The sequence below is a fragment of the Eulemur rufifrons genome, chromosome 29, assembly GCF_041146395.1.
Source record: "Eulemur rufifrons isolate Redbay chromosome 29, OSU_ERuf_1, whole genome shotgun sequence".
Taxonomy (NCBI): domain Eukaryota; kingdom Metazoa; phylum Chordata; class Mammalia; order Primates; family Lemuridae; genus Eulemur; species Eulemur rufifrons.
In genome coordinates, this window is record NC_091011.1 from 8,534,335 (window position 1) to 8,554,430 (window position 20,096).

General features: G+C 37.3%; 1 protein-coding gene across 1 annotated transcript in view; it reads left to right on the forward strand.

Moving 5' to 3' along the window:
• The window catches only part of SUN3 (Sad1 and UNC84 domain containing 3), a 35,056-nt gene extending 23,402 nt beyond the window's left edge, over positions 1-11,654 (forward strand). Inside the window, exons 7-10 of the mRNA XM_069461630.1 lie at positions 4,188-4,303; positions 6,628-6,795; positions 10,418-10,510; positions 11,535-11,654. Of these exons, the coding sequence (XP_069317731.1) occupies positions 4,188-4,303; positions 6,628-6,795; positions 10,418-10,510; positions 11,535-11,654 (497 nt within the window). The remainder of the gene's footprint in view (positions 1-4,187; positions 4,304-6,627; positions 6,796-10,417; positions 10,511-11,534) is intronic.
• Positions 11,655-20,096: the final 8,442 nt, after the last annotated feature.

Consider the following 20,096-nt stretch of genomic DNA (forward strand, 5'->3'; position numbering starts at 1 on the left):
ATTAAATAAATTAAGTGTATGGTTAAAACCCTTCTACAAAAGAAAGCTCCAAGCTTAGATGACTTTTTTGGTGATGTCTACCAAAAATTTAAGAAAGAAAAATACTACTGCACAAATATTAATACAAAGTAAGAGATGAGGGAGAACTTTTCAACTTATTTTATGAGGCCGTCATTATCTGATACCAAAACTAGACAAAGACATTCCAAAAAACCAAAACTATGTAGACCAATACACCTCATGGACAGTGAGCTTTGCTTCATCTATTTTGAAGCTCTTTTAGATGTAATCATATCTAAATATTATTATGTGTTTTTGGGAAATTGTCCTTTTTATCATTATGTATTATCCCTCAATAAAATATTAGCAAATACCATCCAATAATATGTAAGAATGATAATATAACATGACTAAGTGGTGTTTATCCTAGAAATGCAATGCTGGTTTATCATTAGAAAATAAGTCAATGAAATTTATGATGTCAATGTACTAAAAAGTCTGATCATTAGATCATCAAATCAGACTCACTAAAATTATTTAGCAAAATTCAATAATTATTATAAACAGTAACAAAATACAGCACCTATAAAATTCAGGAAACTAAAAAGAGAATTATTTCCTCAATCTGATAAAGGACACCTGCAAAATTCCTCCAGCTAACATCAGACTTATTTGTGAAAGACTAATTGTTTTCTTCCTAAGATAAGAAGCAAAGTAAGGATATCTACTCTCACCATTCCTTTTCAACATTGTAATAGAAGTCCTAGCCAATAAGGAAAGATAAGAAGCAGAAGAAGAGATATAGAGAAAGAAAGGGGGAGAGAGAGAGAGAGAGGAAAGAGGCATACAAATTGGAAAAGAAGAAATAAAAACATCTCAAAAATTCACAGACAATATGATTACTTACATAGAAAAATCATCAAAAAATCTAACATAAGTAATATTTACAAGTTCAAGTGTATGTATACAATTTCTATATACTAGTAATAAAAATTAGAAAGAGAAAATTTAAAAAAAAACAGTGCTATTGACAATAGCAGTAAAAAACATTAAACACTCAGGTATAAGTCTTGCAAAATATGTATGGGATCTATGTGCTAAAAACTAAAAAACAATAATGAAAGAAATAAAGAAGACCTAAATAAATGGACAAATATACCATGTTCATGGATTAGAAGACTCAATACTGTTAAGATGGCAATACTCCCCAATTTGTCTATGGATTCAACACAATTGTAATCAAAATCCCAGTAGGATTGTTTGTAGAAATCAACAAGCTATTTCTAAAATGTATATGGAATGACAAAGGAATTAGAATAGCCAAATCAGTTTTGGAAAAAAGAAAAGAACAAAGTTGGAGAACTCACACCTTCTGATTTAGAGTTTACTATAAAGTTACAGTAATAAAGAGAGAATGGTATTAGTGAACTCCAATGGAACAACACAGAAAGTCCGGAAATAGTCCACATAAACGTGGTGAATTGATTTTTTTTTTTTTTTTTTTTTTTTTTTGAGACAGAGTCTTGCTTTGTTGCCCGGGCTAGAGTGAGTGCCGTGGCATCAGCCTAGCTCACAGCAACCTCAAACTCCTGGGCTTAAGCAATCCTACTGCCTCAGCTTTCCGAGTAGCTGGGACTACAGGCATGTGCCACCATGCCCAGCTAATTTTTTCTATATATATTTTTAGCTGTCCATATAATTTCTTTCTATTTTTAGTAGAGATGGGGTCTCGCTCTTGCTCAGGCTAGTCTCGAACTCCTGAGCTCAAACGATCCGCCCACCTCGGCCTCCCAGAGTGCTAGGATTACAGGCGTGAGCCACCGCGCCCGGCCACCGTGAATTGATTTTTGACAAAGGAGGAAAGGCAAGTCAATGGTGCTGTAACAGGTGGACATTCATATGCAAAAATAAACCTTGGCTTAAAACTCACACTTTATAAAAATTAACCACAAATGTGTCACAGGCCTAAATATTAAGTTTAGAGCTATAAAACTTTTAGAAGAAAAGTAAGAGAAAATCTGTTCAACCTTGAGTTAGAAAAGATTTCTTAAATATGCCACCAAAAACTGTGATCTGTAACATGAAAGAATGGATAATTTGGGCTTCACCAAAATTAACTTCTGCTCTGCAAAAGACAGTTTAGAGAATGGACAAGTCACAGGCTGGGAGAGAATATTTGCAAACCATACATATGCATTCTTGTATCCAGAATTTATGAAAACTCTCAAGCCTCAATACTAAGCAGACAGAAAACCAAATAAAAAATAGACAAAAGATTTGGAAGACACTTGATTAAAGAAGATATATAAATGTCAATAAAACCCCACATGAATATAAGCTCTACATTATTATTTCTTAGTGAAATGTAAATTAAAACCACAATGATATACCACTACACATCTATTAGAATGGCAAACAAATCAAAACTGATCATACCAAGTGCTGGCAAATGCAAAACAACTGGAACTTTCATACACTGCTGGTGAGAATGTAACATGGTACAGCTATTTTGGAAAATAGTTTGACAGTTTCCTGTGAAGTTAAATATAACACCTTATGACTCAGCAAGCCCACCTCTAGGTACTTACCTAAAATAAATTAAAACTCATATGAGAAAGTCTATCACAAGTGTATTCATAATCATCAAAATTGAGAATGACCCAAATGTCCATTGACAAATGACTTATGTATCCATACAATGGAATACTTCTCAGCAGGCAATACAAAGGAATGAACTACTAATACTCATTTAAACACCCATGAATCCCACATGCATTGGGCTAAGTGAAAGCAGCCATATTCAAAAGGCTACATACTGTGATTGACTACAAAAGGACAGCAAAAGGAATGTCCATAGTAGGTAAATCTATAGAGACTATAGACTTGATAGATTAGTGATTGTCTAGGAATGGGGCAGGAGGTTGGGGGGAAATGAGGAGTAACTGCTAATTACTATGGATTTCTTTTTGGGCCGATTAAATGTTTTAAATTGAATGTGGTGGCTGAACAACTCTGAGAATGTGCTACAAAACACTGAATTCAAAATGGATGAATTGTGTTATGTGAATTGTATCTTAATAAAGCTGATTAAAAAATAAAAAACGAATGAAAAAAGTGAATAAATGTGAATTATTAAAACCCCCCACAATACCACAATTTAAATTTTTTTCTTGAAAGGGTTATGTGTGTGCAGGGAGGGGTTTCAGTGCTCACATCAGCCCATGAAAGTGTAGTTCCAGCCCAATCAGTCAGTTGAGTAGGAATATTGATCGGGTAGTCAGTATCAGCCTTCAAAAACAGGGTACACGTAGGGTTGCAGATAAAATAAAGGATGCCTGTTAAATTTGAATTTCAGACAAGGAGAAAATAATTTTTTATTATAAATATGTCCCAAATACTGTATGGTACATGACTACTAAAAAATTCTTTGTTTATTGAAATTCAAATTTAAATGGCAGCCTTGTATTTTTGCTTGCTAAATCTGGTAACTCTAGGTACACATATACTATTTCAAATTGTGCCTCTTAGAAAAAATACTGGTAATCAGACATTTGGTCAGGTATATGTATTTTTAATGTTATATTGTGTTATCCAAATGAAATTTGAGGAAGTGATTTGCATTTTATTTACTTCTTATGTATAAAATATATTTTGCTTCTAAAATAAAGTAACCTGAAGAGATATTATTTGATGGATATACTTTATATTTCTTTGATTAAAATGAAAATTCAATGAATCTGCATAATTGCTATTCCAAATATAACTTGACAGACATTTATGACATTGTTGGTTGTCTGGGTTTTTTTGTTTTTGAATGAATATGCCTGATAGAAAGTCTCATTTATCAGATGAGCTTTTAAAATATGAAGGTCCATGTATCTCTTTAGGCAATAAACAGAATCCATGCAATAGTTCCATCTCTAATTGCTCCCAAATTAAATTCTTTGTCATAATATCAGTTTCAGAAATGTCATGAAACTACACAGAGTAAACATGGCTTTCTCAAAGCGACAACATTTCAGTGGTGATCAAAACTGTCATACTTTTCCTACCAATTCCTGAGTATGAATTTTACCTCATTTATAATTTGATAAGTAATAGTTTTCCAAAGACATTATTAAAATCCAAGTAATATGTTTTGAATTATATATGTAATTTTTATTTAAAAAATTATTTTATAATTTTAGGAGCCTCCATCATTGAAGCTGGGACTTCAGAAAGTTACAAAAATCATAAGGCAAAACTGTACTGGCATGGGATAGGTTTCCTAAATTATGAAATGCCTCCAGATATTATTCTTCAGGTAAAGCTAAATTAAGAATAACCCATTTCTATTTTAGGATTTTGTTCTTTCTCATTATTTATTAAAATATTAACTTTAAAATGGAGGCACTATAGGAGTCTCTAAACTTGTTACAGAACATGAAATCATCTCATTACAATTTTTATAGTCAGTACACTGCATGAATTATGTCTCTATTTATAGTCAATACACTGTGTTTATTTATTTATTATTTTAAGGTCAGTAAACTAGATTATTTGCTTCTCAAATAGAGCAAATATTCCATATCTTTCCTGTAAGTTGATTCTGTGGACTCCCTTTTCCACTGAAAACTTCAGTCTTTCAACAAACTTTTGTTGAAAGTGCTTATTCCCTAAGTACTAGTACTATGTTAAGTGCTATTCAGACCACATGTTCTTATTAAAATTGTAACAGGAGAAATTTCCAAGTAAAATTCCCACTGAAACTTTCACTTCAATTCTAAAGGCAGTAGACATCAATGGACAGTAGAGTACCTCTTAACTATGATCCACGTATCTAAAGCTCATGTCAAATTTAGAAATAGTTTCAGGGCTCTCAAGCTGAGTGGGTTGACAGTCACACTGCCCAAGAGAGTGGAGGGAATTGCACTCAATCTCCGACCCAGCTGACAAACGCTGCAGCCAGAGGATCAGGGAAGCTCTCAAGCCCAGCAGACTAACAGCAGCCCCTGCCCATAGGCATGAATGGGGCTATTCTCAAGCCACAAGGACTGACAAACTCCAGGTCAGTCCTCTAGAGTAGGACACAAGTGTGAATATACCATCCAGGGACCTCGCCTTCTTTGCATGAAGTAGGAGAGTTCCCAGCAGAAGAGAACAGGTACTCTGCAAGCGTATCTGTCTTGATCTGAGAGAAGAGATTTCAGATAAGAAGGAACCAGAATATGAACTCTGGCAACATGAAAAGACAAGCTATTTTGACACCCCCAAAGGATCACAATTGATCTCCAGCAATGGACTCCAACCCAAAGGAAATTGTCCAAATATTAGAGATGGAATTCAGAAAATGAATGGCAAAGAAGATGGATGAGATTGAAGAAAAGTTGAAAACCAACACAAAGAAGCCAAAAACAATGGTTGAGAACATGAGTTTAAAAAAATGGAAAACTCACTAAAGAGATAGACAACATAAGAAAAGATATAACAGACTTAAAGAAATGAAAGTCATTTAAGGAGTTTCAGTATGTAGCAGAAATCTTCAATAACAGGCTAGTCCAAGCAGAAGAAAGAATTTCAGAGCTTGAAGACAAGGTTTTGGAACTAACCCAGTCAGTCAAAGATGAAAATAAATAAATAAATAAATAAATAAATAAATAAAGAAGAATGAACAATCACTCAGAGGAGTATGGAACTATGCAAAGTGGGCCAATGTAAGAATTATAGGTATCCTTGAGGGAGAAAAGAAAAAGCAAAAAGCATGGAAGACCTATTCGAGGGAATTATTGAGGAAAATTTCCCTGGTATTCCCAGAGATTCAGATATCCAGATTCAAGATGGTCATCAAACAGCAGGAAGATTCACAGCAAATAGGTCATCTCTAAGACACATGGTCATCAACATGGTCAAAGTCAAAATGAAAGGGAAATTTCTATAACCAGAAAGATGAAAGCAACAACTAACCTATAAAGGAAAACCCATCAGGCTAACGGCAGACTTCTCAGCAAAGATCTTACAAGCCAGAATGGATTGGGGCCCCATTTTCCGTCTTCTTAAACAGAACAACTGTCAGCCGAGAATTTTGTATCCTGCAAAAGTGAGTTTCATAAATAATGGAGAAATAAAGACTTTTCCAGACAAGCAAACACTAAGGGAATTTGTCACTACTAGACCTGTCCTACATGAAATACACAAAACTGCACTATACATGGGAATAGCACAATAGATACCCACCAGTGTAAAAATACCTGAAAGTTAAAGCTCACAGCTATAATCAAACAATAGCATAAGAGGGAAAACAAAACAATAAGGTATCATCCAACATGATGAATAGAACAATATCCCACACATCACTATTAACACTGAACATGAATGGTCTGAATGCCCCACTTAAAAGACAGGGACTGGCTGAATGGATGAAAAAACACACCCCAAGTATGTGCTGTCTCCAAGAAATGCATCTGACTCACAAAGACTGACGCAGACTCAAGGTAAAGGGGTGGAAAAATATTACATGCAAATGGAAACCAAAAGTGAGCAGGTGTAGTCATTTTCATATCAGATAAAATAGAGTCTAAATCAACAGTGGAAAAAAAAAAGACAAAGACGGTCATTATATAAGAGATTAATTCAGTGCTTTCTTTCCAGCCGGATGTCTACCCTGGAAAGTGCTGGGCCTTCCCAGGTTCTCAGGGTCATACCCTAATCAAGCTTGCCAGGAAGATTATACCAACTGCTGTTACCATGGAGCACATCTCAGAAAAGGTGTCTCCCTCAGGAAACATCTCCAGCGCACCCAAGAAATTTTCTGTCTATGTAAGCTGTCTAAATCTGTTATTCAAATTGGCCTGAGACAGAAGGTGGTTGGCTAGGAATTAGGAGCTGAACTTTCATCTTAACCATGTAGCTAACTAGTGTCGCTTACTTCCTGGACCTCTGCTTTCTCATCTACAAAGAGAGAGGGTCAGACCAGATAATTTCTATTACTTAACTTTATTTTTTACTTTTATCAAAGTCATACATGTACAATTAAAAAATCAAATATTTCCATAGAGTTTATAATGAAACAGTGGTTCCTTGTCCCACTTCTCTGCACCCCCAAGTCTCATTATCATAAAGCTTCTGCTTGCAACAATTTTAGCTGCTTATTTGTATACGTGCCCCCATATTTGCTTTTACTGTTCTTAATTTTTCAGCTTTGGTTGTTTGATCTGCAGGCGTCCCCAAGTGGAAAGTGAAGATTAGCTCTCTTCCATGGCTCCGCACCCTCCCAATATGTTTTTGTTTTACTTTTTCTTAACAACAGATTTATGGAAATATAATTCACCTGTTTAAAGTGCACCCTTCAGTGGCTTTTAGTATATTCACAGAGTTGTGTATCCATCGCCACAGTTAATTTTAGAAGACTTTTATGACCCCACCTAGAAACGCCACAACCCTTAGCCGTCACCTCTCCTTTCCCCGTCACCCTCCCTCAGCCCCTGGCAGCCACTGACCCTCTGTCTCTGTGAATTTACCTCTTCTGGATATTTCATTTAAGTGAAATCATATAATATGGGGTCTCTTATGAATGGCTCTTTCACTTAGCATAATGTTTTCAAGGTTCATCCATGATGTAGCGTGGGTCAGTACGTCATTTCTTATTGACTCAGGCTGAATAATATTTCATTGCATGTATTACCACATTTTAGATCACATGGCAAATCTAGGTTTAACATTTGAGGCACTGCTACACTATGTTATCTTACTTTTTATTTCAGTGAATGTTTTCATGGTGACTATGTGAACAATACTGTTCTCAGTTGAGCCATTTAGTGTACTTGAATACTATTGCATAATTTTTTGATGTTTTCTAAGGAAATTGCTTTATTTTTATTTAATTTGCTTAGTTTTCTATATTTCTATCACTAACACATTCCCGAACTCTTCCTCAGAGGTATAAATATTCTCCCATTATGTTAATTGATGTCAGATAATTTATAAATTTCTTCCTCTCTTTCCTCCTTCCTTTCTTTTCTTTTTTTCCTGAGATATCCCTTCTGGAGTCGTCTGCCCTTCTGCTCCAACCCGGCTGGTTGCTAGGTAGGCCTGATGCGTAATTGTTATCATGGGATTTCATTTCTGCATCCTGAGGATTCAACTTACCATCTAATCTATTATTTTTAAAAATAGTTTCTCTCTTATTTTCCTTTTCTGTTTTTTTGTTCTACCTTCTGGAATATTTTATCAATTTATATTTTAACACCTATATTGAATTTTTCACTTTCGTTGTCATAATTATGCTTTCTAGGACTTTTTGTTTCTATAAATATTTCCTTTTTTAGAGTCTAAATTTTTTCTTTCATGGATGCATTATCTTCTCTTATGACTCTGAAGGTATTAATTAATATCAATTATAGGTTTAATGTTCTTCTGCTCTTTTCCATATTTCAAAGTGCCACTGCCCCCCTTGTGTCTAGCGTCTTTTTCTTGTGAGGTGCTCATCTCCAACGTCTGTGATGCTTCTCTGTCACATGAAGAGCTCAGTGGTACACAGCTGGCCAAAAGCTTTGCACACATGTTGGGGCTGGTTCACCTAGAGTTTCTCCAGCGGGATGATCTGGTTGGGCTATTTCTTGTAGAGTCCCCAAAGTGTGGTGTCAGGCGAGTTGACCCTGAGAGGATTGCCATCTCGTGCCTGACTGCACGCTGGGAGATGCAGGGGGGAGGGCCGCAGGCTGTCACTCCACTTGGTGCGTGGGACATGACACATGCCTTGTCTGTGTTCGGTACTAAGGCTGCGCCATCAGCCATCTCAGAGCTGGGAGGAAGAAGAAAGCCTTCTGCTGGGTGTGCCAGGGTAGGGGCAATAACCTACCATGGACTGAGGGGCTAGCTGCTTTTTGAAATGACTGTCAGCCAAGCTTAGATTTAGGCCCTCCCGCACCCCCCTACCCCCCTCCCCTGTGGCCCCAGTACACAAGCCTTTCCCGAGCCCTACAGCATAATTCAGCATTCTACTGGTTCTACACTACCCCATAGCCAGGCTACTTTGTGTTTTCACTGCTTTGGACATCTCCAAGTTTTTTTGTGTTAGTGTCTACTCATGTTTTTCCCTCATAGGTTTATGCCTTAGTTCAATCGTTTGAAGTTACTATCTGGAGGAGGGCCCAGTGCTAAGCAGCCCGCCTTTTATGTCATCCAAATGTCTCTACAGCTGTGACTCTGGCGTTACAAATCAGATGGCCACTGTCCTTTGATGCAAGCCTGCACCACCCACAAAATGTGTCTCTGGAAAGTTAAGTTAGGTTGAATTTGAACAGATAAGCCCCATCTCAGAAAGGTGCACACGTTGCTCATTATTTAGAGGAATTATGGGTGAATCCTGCAGGAATCCTTTAGTAATAAAAACTACTTCTCATCATTTTCTTCCATATTAGAGAATGTATGAACCACGTGAAATTAAAACAAGGTGATAAATAGCTGGGTGCACTGGCTGCTCCTGTAATCCCAGCTACTTGGGAGGTCAAGGTGGTTGGATTCTTTGAGCCCAGGAGTTTGAGGCCAGCCTGGGCAACATAGTGAGAGTTTGTCTTTTTTAAAAAAAAAAAAAAAAAAAACACCACCAAAAAACAAGGTGATAAAAAAGGTGGAAATAAAACTAGTGCTCCTCTCTTAGGCCACAGGAACTACATGAGGCTTGAGTCATACATATATATATGTAATTGTGAGTACATCATGTAATTATGATGTGTCCAATTCTTTTAATAAAAATTATAGTTTTAATATTTTCATTACAAAATGATTGTATTAATGAACTCTTTATTTTGCTGTATTACCATAATTTAAGGAACCTAACAATAAACTTTAGATTCACAAAACAAATTATTTTGCACCAGTGCATACTCCTCTCACAAATCTTCAATCTGAGGGGTAGAGAAGGAGAGAGAAACGTGCGGGGAAATTGCATACAAATACCAAGGCTTTTGTCAGTTGACAAAGCTTACTTTTTAGAGGAAATTATTTATGTGATCAAAGTCTGGCAATTGGCTTAAGTTTATTCCATTTTGGAAAACATCCATTCAACATGGGGACTCATTTTTGTTTATTTTATTCCAAGTATGCCAACTGCAAATACAGTTATTAGGCCAAAGTTAATGCTGTGGTTTGCTCAGTCTCTACCTATCTATTAATATCTACCTTTCATCTATCTATCATCTATTTATTTATCACCTATCTTTCATCTATCTTCTATCTATCTACCTGTCTATCCTCTATCTAGCCAGTTCTGTGATCAGCCTCTGGCCTCATTGACTCCTGAGTCATATAGGTCAGTACTGGCGCCAGTATGGCATGGTGCCCCTGGTGGACACACAAAGATGTCTGGTGAATTGTTGCTACTTGAACATACAACTGTATCCATTTGTTGCAATCTTTATGTCTGCTGCTTTCTTTATAGGGAATCATGAAAAAGTGTGAAGGCGAAGAAACTTTCCTAGGTCAATTTACATATAACAAAACAGGAACCACTGTTCAAACATTTACTCTCCAGGTAATGACAGCCCTGGGAAATGGTAAGATATGAGTGGCTCCATCACTGGGAGAGATTTGTTGGGATTGCTTCATGCAAAGTAGTGTGTAATTATGGCAAAAGCGTAAGTTAAACAAGGCTTATCTGAATTTCAGGTCTTAGCTCCAATTGATCACATGGATTTTAATGCAAAAGACATCGAAATACAAAAAGAGTTTCTAAGTCAAATTTTTCTTGATTTGCTATGAGGAAGAATGTGCATTCAGTTTCTCAGTTCTCTTAACTATCTCTTTCCCTGGATACTATTAAGTTTTATAGTCACTATCTCATCTTGCTTGGGTAAAGGAGGTGGGGATGGTGGTGCAGTCTGAGGTGGAGAGAGGCAGAAAAGAACTCAAAGGAAGAGAGAATTTAATACCAGTTAATGTAAGTAAAACTTCTCTTCCTAACCCAATGAGGAAAAATACCAACCGTTAATTTATAAACCCCCTGAAACTCAGTAGGATATATGAAATGTATTCCCATTATTTCTCCTTAGCCACAGGAAGTAATTGAAAAGATGTAGAAGGTATCTCATATGATGTAAAAACAAGTGTTTATGACACTTCTTGGCCAAACAGTGAGAAAATACAAGTCAAAAACAATATATGTATTAGAAATGAATGTAATTGTAGAGTGTCATATTTGATTGTATATTCATATGTAGGTGTATTTGGGCTCATATATCTGTTTGTATAGTTGGCTTCGTAGATTGGTTTTCAGACAACCCCCCACCCCAGCTCAGCCAGCAAGGAGCACAGAGGAGAGAGACCATGGCAGGGAGAGGTCCCTTGGCCACCACATTCTCTTCCTCCTCCTCTACTTGTCCTTCCATAAGCTCTTTACCCCAGTAGCTTATTTTTTCATCCATTAGATGGGCATTTGAAAATACTTGCATTAGGAAGGAAAAAAGGAATTTTAATTTTTTATCATATCAGCATTCCTTGGGATTCTTTGAGATGGATTTCTTTATAAGGCATTAATTTTATCTTTTTCTTATTTTCAGCATGCAGTTTCTGAATCTTTATTATGTGTGAAACTTAAAATCGTTAGCAACTGGGGACACCCGGAGTACACATGTGTATATCGATTCAGGGTCCACGGCACCCCAAGTGTTCACACCTAGACCAGCTATTACAGAAGGCCCTGACCACACATCCAGAATATTCAAGGACCGTTTTCGCTTGGATTATACTGCACCCGTAGGAATCAAAACCGGGGAGTTGCATAAAAACCTCAAAGTGATTCATACTTGCCTATAAAAAGTGGATGAATTTTAATAATAAAAAATATGGAAGTAGAATCAATATCCTCGTGGTAGTTTAGCTTTTAAGGATACATCATGTTGTTAGAGCACTGAAAAGTGATTTTGTATTTAGAAGATGGTAGTATTCAGCAGTCTTTCTCATAATAGCATCTTTGCCTTCATTTAGTCATTCATTTATATCAGGAATAGATGGTCAGTATTACTACTGTTCTTTAACACTGAAGTCAATGCAGATAGATAAGAGACAGATAATTTTTAAATTAGAAGTAAACATTAGCATGGAGTTCTGACCATAACTATTTTCAGATAATTTGATGAATTCCTTGGAATGCAATAAAATCTATTTTTTAAAAAATTACAAATAAGGAAATATTGTAGTTAAGTGTATACAAAATTACCACATGCAAATCAATATTATTCATAAATACAAACAACAACCAGTTAAGGGTATAATATGCAAAAGCCACAACAAAGATAAAAACATCAAATAAAAGAAGAAACTAAAATACCTATGTGAATAAAACTCCAAAACAGCAGTGAATGACTAAAAGATGATTTCAATAAATGGAAAGACATACCATATCCTTGGATAGGAAAACTCAACTGTCAAGATGTCAATTTTCCCTAAGTTAATTTAAAAATGTAACTTGATCTCAATTAAAAACCAGGAATATATTATAGTATTTATGGAACAGTTATGAGATATTAAAGAATTATTGTTAAAAAATAATGTGTGGTGTCTGTGTGACAATGGTATTACAATTTTGTTTTCAAAATAATTCTTACCTTTTGATTTCTATATTTAAATATTTACAGATGAAATGATATATCTGTGACCTTTTCCAAAATAATATGAGGAGGAAGTGAATAAGAAGATCGATAAAAAAGATTGGCCATGAAATGGTCATTAAAGTTGGATGCTGCCAGGCCATGGGGTTCATTATATGATTCTGTCTAGATTTATATATCTTTGATATTTTCAATTTCAGAAAGCTTTTTAGAAGATTAAAACACACATATACATTTTTAAAACCCTAAGGGGGTATGTTTTTAAATTGATTCTAAAGTTCATATGGAAATATAAATTTAGTAAGAAGCCAGTCAGAAAGCCTCTGAAAAAAAAATCAACAAAAGGAAATAGCTCTATAACATAGGTATAAAATAATAATTAAAACTGTATGATACTGGCATAGTGACTGACCAATGGAACAAACAAGTCCATAAATAGATTTATATCTATGTGTAAATTTGGTACATGATAGAGGTGGCATCTCAAAAGGGTACTGGAAAAACAAAACAAATACCTTGGGACAATCATCTAGTTATTATGAAGATCAGATTGAATCCATATTTCTCATTTTATAATATGATAAATTCCCAATATGGTAGAACATTTACAAGTACGTAATAAATACATTGAAATATTAACAAGAAAACTTGGGATAATTCCTATATGGCATTGGATAGAGGAAGATCTTTCTAAATTTGACTCAAAATTCAGATGCCACAGAAGAGAAAAGAAATAATTTCTACTATATAAACATTAAGAACCTGTGTAGGTCCACCTAAAGTTTAAACAAAATTAAAAAAAATTTGCAATTGATATAAGAACGAATCTTTCTAATATATAAAAAGTGTCAAAAAAGCAGTAATTATATCAATAACCCAACAGAAAGATGGCTAAAGAGTATGCATAAATCATTAACAGAAACATATGAAAGATATTCCAGTTTATTTACCTAAGAAAAATGGCAACAATTACATTGTGGTACCATTTTTGACTGATAAAATTAGAAAAATCCAAAAGTTTGATAAATTCCAAGGCTTAGGGTAAACAAGGTTTCCCACACATTGCTGCAAGAAATGCAAATAGGTACAACCTTTAGGGAGGGAACTTGGAACATCTATCAAAATTGGACATGTAAATACCTTTTGACTGAAAAAGTTATGTACAAAACACGGTATATAAAAAGCTATCCGTCAGCCCTGTTTCCCAGAAGGGAAGGGAGGAAGAGAGGTGGGCATGGGGTAGAAGGAGGCCCCTGTGTAGGTAGGAGTAAAGTGTTCACTGTATATTCAAAATATTTTGTTTTTGAATCACATGAATATATTCTCTACTCAGACCTTGAACATATTTTTTAATAGATATGGTTTCTTGTTCTGGTCAAGGGGGGAAAGGAGATATTAAATAAGTAAAGAGTGAAAAATGTAATGAAAAGAAAAAACTAAGAAATAGACACAGGAAACCAGAGGGCCTTAGGCAGGGCAGTAGAGAAGCCCCCTGCCAGGACGAAGCTTGGTGAGACAGTGGTCTCAGGCTACACTCTGTATCAGATTCACCCAGCCACACCAGGCAACATCAGTGGGCTTCCTGAAGCACCAGAGAGCTGGCACCGTGGAAGCCCGACGGACCCTCAGCCAAGTGCAGCCTCACGAGGAAGCTCAGGTGAAAGCAGCAGGGTGGCCACCCAGCCAACATCACAAAGCCTCGTTGAAGCCAAATGTTTTGGGGTAGTGTCTTACATATTAATAGGTAGTTGATACCAAGACTACAAGTTGCTGGCAGCCTACTGGGAGAATAAATATACAAACGGATAATGGCCAGACTGCATATAAAAATAGAAAACTCTGACCCACAATCTACAGCAACTTGCCCAGGAAGCCAACCCATTCTCTACAGCAGCAGCCTTTTTTTCACCAGGGACTGGTTTCATGAAAGATAATTTTTCCACAGACTGGGGGTGGGGGGGGGACGGTTTTGTGACGATTCAAGTGCATTATGTTTATTGTGTGCTTAATCTCTATTATTACATTGTAATATATAATGAAATAATTGTACAACTCACCATAATGCAGAATCAGTGGGAGCCCTGAGCTTGTTAACCTGCGACTAGACAGTCCCATCTTGGGGTGACGGCAGACAGTGACATCCATAGTGTGTTGCTTATGTCCGGTCTACTCCGCAATCTCTTTTTGGTTGTTGTCCCTGCAGAAAACCTTGCTTCCCATAGATAGGATGTTGGAAATGGAAGCAGGCTTTCCAGTGCTTTTGTGGCAATCTCAGGATATTCCACCTTGACTTCAATCCAGAATGTATGGAGAGTTGAAGTTGTCTCAAACATACTTTTAAGGCCACCTTCATTTGCGATCTCAAGCAGTTGATCTACTTCTAGCACGGACAAGGTGGATTCACCTGGCTTATTCACAAATGGGTCAGAGATCCATTCCTTCCCAGTTTGGGGGTCTTCGGTGGCTGGGAAGTAATGCTCAAGCTCTTTGGAAAGCTGAGATGGTGACCATGCACCAGCTGGGAGAAATAAGGCCCTGGCTCAGTCTGTTTCAAAATCTCTGCTAATGTTTGAAACATGTCAAAAATCCCAGTGTTCACTCATCTCCCCTATAATTCCAGATTGGCTTTGAATGCAGCCACTTTATCTATCTGCCGACTTGAACACGGTTGTCATTCTTCCCTGAACTGACAGATTTAGTTCATTGAGCAGGTTGAATATCACACAACTAAGCAAGTTCTGCGATCCATTCTGTGTCACTGAAATGTGCTGCCAGTGGCAATTGCTTTTCTAAAAGAAATCTCTGGAGCAGCTCTTGTAACTCAAAAAATCTGGCCAGTGATCTACATTTAGAAAGCCTCCTCACGTCTGTGTATAAGAGAAGGTGTGTGTGCTCTGCGTCCATCTCCTCTCCTCACAGAGCTGTGTGAACAGATGTGAGTTAAGGGGTTGTAACGTGGTTGATAATTTTAATCAAATCCTGCAGAATGTTGTTTAGTTCAGGTGACATTTTTCCACTAACCAGCATTTCTCTGTGGATGACACAGTGTGTGTGTAGAAGTAACCTCTTTGACCTGAGTACGGTCATGGCAGTCACTCCGTCCATACATACACCAACACAACATGACCAATTCAGTTTTCCTGATATGTAAGCATTCAAATATTTGAATAGTTCTGCAGCTATGGTGTTGGCTGGCAATAAAAGTGCACTTAACATACGCTCATGCACATCCTCCTGAAAAATATATCGCATAAAAACAAGCATTGTTGCCTTGTTGTCAACATCAGTAGACTCATCAACCTTCACTGTGTACCACAGCGACTCATTAATCCTCTGTAACAATTGTGCCTCAGTATCCTCTGCTATTTCTTCAATTCATCTAGTTGTGGTGCTAGCCAAAATAGGAACACTTGCCACCTTTTGAACTGCAGCCTCTCCTAAAAGTTCACGGCAAATGTCTTTAGCAGCAGGCAGGATCAACTCTTCACCAACAGTAAAGGGCTTCTTAGCTTCAGCAATGCAGTTAGCCACTAAGAACGATACTCTCAGCGCAGATACATTTGATGAAGAAGTGGCCTTCAATAATTGCTTCTGTTCTTGATGTTCACATTTTTTTCTTTTAAAAAACTCCAAAGGCTTGTCTTTTAATATACAATGCTTGCTCTCCATGTGGCAAAGCAGTTTTGAAGGTTTCATGGTTGCGTTGGATAGCCAGTCACCACACGTTGTACAAAGCTGGCTTGGACAATGAGAATCACCTGTTGCAGTGAACCTGTACTTTAAGTAGGACCCTTGGTATTTTCTTTTAAAAGCAGCTTTCATTTTGTTGGCAGTCTTAGAGTCCTCTGGTGTCTTGTCATTAGGTCTTTCCCCCCTTTTCAAAGAAGCTCTTCAATGACATTTGTTTTTTCCTCATTTTTGCTAGGGTTAGCTTGTGTGCTAACCAAAACTGTGACTAAGTGCGCAGTGCGGGGAAGAAGCACAGATGGAAGTGGTAAATAAAATAATGGGCAGGCCATGCGTGGACTAAAATAAGTGTAGGATTCTGACTTAAAGCTGCCACCAGATGCAACTATACAATTGAAGTCCATCAACTCACTTGCCACTATAAAGCCTGCCACCAGATGTAGCTTAATTGTCACTTGCCACTCACTGATAGGGTTTTGATATGACTCTGCAAGCAATTGATTTATTATGGTCTCTGTGCAGTCTAACCTCTCTGCTACTGATAATCTGTATTTGCAGCTGCTCCCCAGTGCTAGCATCACTGCCTCAGTTCCACCTCAGATCATCAGGCATTAGATTATCATAAGGAGCGTGCAACCTAGACTCCTCACATGTGCAGTTTACAGTAGGGTTTGTGCTCCTATGAGAATCTAATGCTGCTGCTGATCTGACAGGAGACGGAGGTCAGTTGGTGATGCCAGTGATAACTAGTGCCTATAAATATAGAAGAAGCTTTGCTCACTCTCCTGAAGCTCACTTCCTGCTGTAGGGTCCAGTTCTTAACAGGCCATGGATTGGTACTGGTCCATGACCCAGGGGTTGGGGACAGCAGCTCTGCAGTAACCAGCCCAGGATGCTAGCCTGCTGTCCATAAATCAGACTTGTAGGACATCAGACCACTCTAACAACTGAACCAGGAAGCCAAACAACTCCTGTAATAATTGGTCCCAAATGGCCAGGACTTGATTAATAACTGGCAGCTTCCCTAATTTTTGGCCTTACTTCCAACTTAGGACCCACCAGAGAAGGCCAAATAAGCTCCCCTAACCAATTACGTAGCAGGCTCCCTTCCTAGTGAGCACCGCAGCTTCCCCAGGCCGACAGCCTCCATGGAGCCCTCCGTTTCACTCCCAGAGCCTTCACTTTCCCACCGTGAGCTTTCCTGCTCCTTGGCCTGCCTGTGAGTCTCTGCGAATATGCCAGTGATGGTGGCTGACTCTAAATAAATAGGCTTTGCCTGTTCTCATTTGGCTGGTCTTCATTTATCTCCACACTATCACTTGTTTTTCTGCAGGTCAAGTGTAAATAGAACCGGTCCAGTCAGCAGGAGCATGTGGGTCACTGTCCACTCAGCAACACAGTGACACAGATTCCCATAAAGAATATGGGAATCTGCCATGGCCAACATTTCTAATTCTTTCTGTTCTTCATCTTTAACATGGGAATAATAGCACTTACCTAAGGTGTGTTTATGTTATCAAAGTGATTATATCACTGTACAATGCTATAAAATGAGAGCTATCTCACCCTGCTGATCAATAATATTTACCTCATGCTTTTTAAGTGAAACATAGTAGACACCCAGCAAATGTTGGTCTCCCTCCTTCTGGGTGGGAGATGGTCCCCATCCTCAAATCCCATCCCTTACCACCATGCCTGACACACTCATGTGCTCCACACATAATAATTTAAAAAATATCTATGGAATTTATTGAAGTATAGTTTTCTTTGACATCTAAAAGATAAGAAGAGTCCTTGAAGAGCTGCTTAAGCAAAATCCCATCCCTTACAATGAGTACAATTCTCCAAAAGACATTCACTCATACTACCTCTAGAGTATGCTTTCCCTCATTTTACAGTTTTTCTCAGTAAAAAGAAGACAATTATTGTCTTTCAGATTTGATGCAGAACCTCTGAACTATGCCAGTTTCTTTCTCCTTGGGTAATTCTTCTGACATTAACTACTAACAGCAGGGCTACAAATAGTCACTTCTTCCTCCAGGGCCTAGAGAACATGAGCAATACCTGAAAGACACCCACCAAATGCAGTTTTGGGTAACAGCTAGTAAATCTGTGATAACTACCTAGGTAGAGTTTACTGTCTTTCCAGCTATAAAGAGTTTAGTTCCCTTACTTCCAACTATACATCCTGACTGACATTTTACATGCATCAATGTTATTATATTTCAGTTTCTAAGACAAGATTAAGGCATTTCCCTCCCCAATAAACAAACATAACAAACAGCATGAATACCATTCCCCAGATCATTTCATGACTGAATTACTAATCCCTGAGGTTCGGCTGCTTTTAAATCAGAAGGCTATTAAGTAGCTAGATGAGAACTACATGGATATACATTGAATTAGAAGTCACTGGCACAAGGGGCTTGGAGAGATCTCTGTGATCTCATTCCTTACCTCAAAATCATCTGGAAAGAAAGTAGGGAAGTAGTGTCAATGTATTTAATTGTCAATTTTGAAGTTATTGAATTAATATGCTAAGCCTACTTAAAGAAAATTACAAGAGTATATTCCTTTTTTCTTCCACGAAAAGATAGTTACAACTTAATTTTATATTTGTTGGGTCAAATTTCTATATTATTTGGGCTTTTGTCAGTGCAGAATGTATAATTACACGTCTTCTTAGGAAGTTTAAAAAAATTGTTTTAACAAATTTTATGACATAAAATTAAGCAATTTACAGTAAAGATCAATATGTTTTGAAACACTGTTTACAAAATTTATTTAGATACATTCTTTAATTATATTCATGACCTACATAGCAGCCACCTTATTTAATAAGTGATGCTCAATTCTGCAAATTTCATTGTGAAGTAATGAAAAAGCATGTTTTGTTGACATAAATTTGAAAGTAATGTATCACATTTGGTATGGCAAACGTATGTAACAATGTAGACTAGAATTAAGCTTCATGTTATAGTCTTAAAATAGGCAAAAACTGTTTGCAGTTTTGTATTTTGCAATTTAAAAATAATCTGCATTATCATTATAATATCTTGATTCTATATATCAAGTTAAAGACAAGTTTTTAGGCTCATTAAAAACAACAATTTTTAACACAGGTAATCTTTAGTCTTTAACCATATTAGATACAATTAGATACAATTGCTGCTCTATTTCCCCCTTTAAAATTTCTTTTTTAAAATTCTATAGATACTACTTATGCTAATAGGAATTTTATTGGATCACGTGACGTCTATTTTGAGATAAAGATGCAGAATTATCACTTAATGTCAGTGTTCTTTAAGCATCCCGTCTTTATCAGCTAGCAAATGTTCAATTTTATAAAACACCTAAAACAATCTTTGAAACGTTAAACAAGATACTACACTGTCGAGGTACCGTGTACTCTCTTTTGAGGTTGAAAGGGGTTTAAAGTTGCTTTATCTTAGAGGTATATTGAAGAGATAATTTTGTTCAATCCTTTATAAACAACTGACTTTATCTGGATGTTTTAAAACAGAACTTGAAATAGGTGTCACAAAGTTCTTTCAAAACGAGAATTCTCAGAACCACGTCCTCACACCCCGGGGTGGAAGACTCCATCCCCCTAACTAGAGGTAGACCCCACCTTCACCCCAGAGGAAGGGACACTGGGAGACCAGGGACGCCACTTCCCCGCGGGTGTGAACAGGAAACCCGTCATCCCCTGGGGCGTGGCCCGACGGACCTCCCTTCCCCCAGGGCGTGACCTGGCTGACCCCGGGTAAAAGCTGCAGACCCGGAGTGGGGCGGAACTACTGTGCGCGCTGCCGCGTTTCCGGG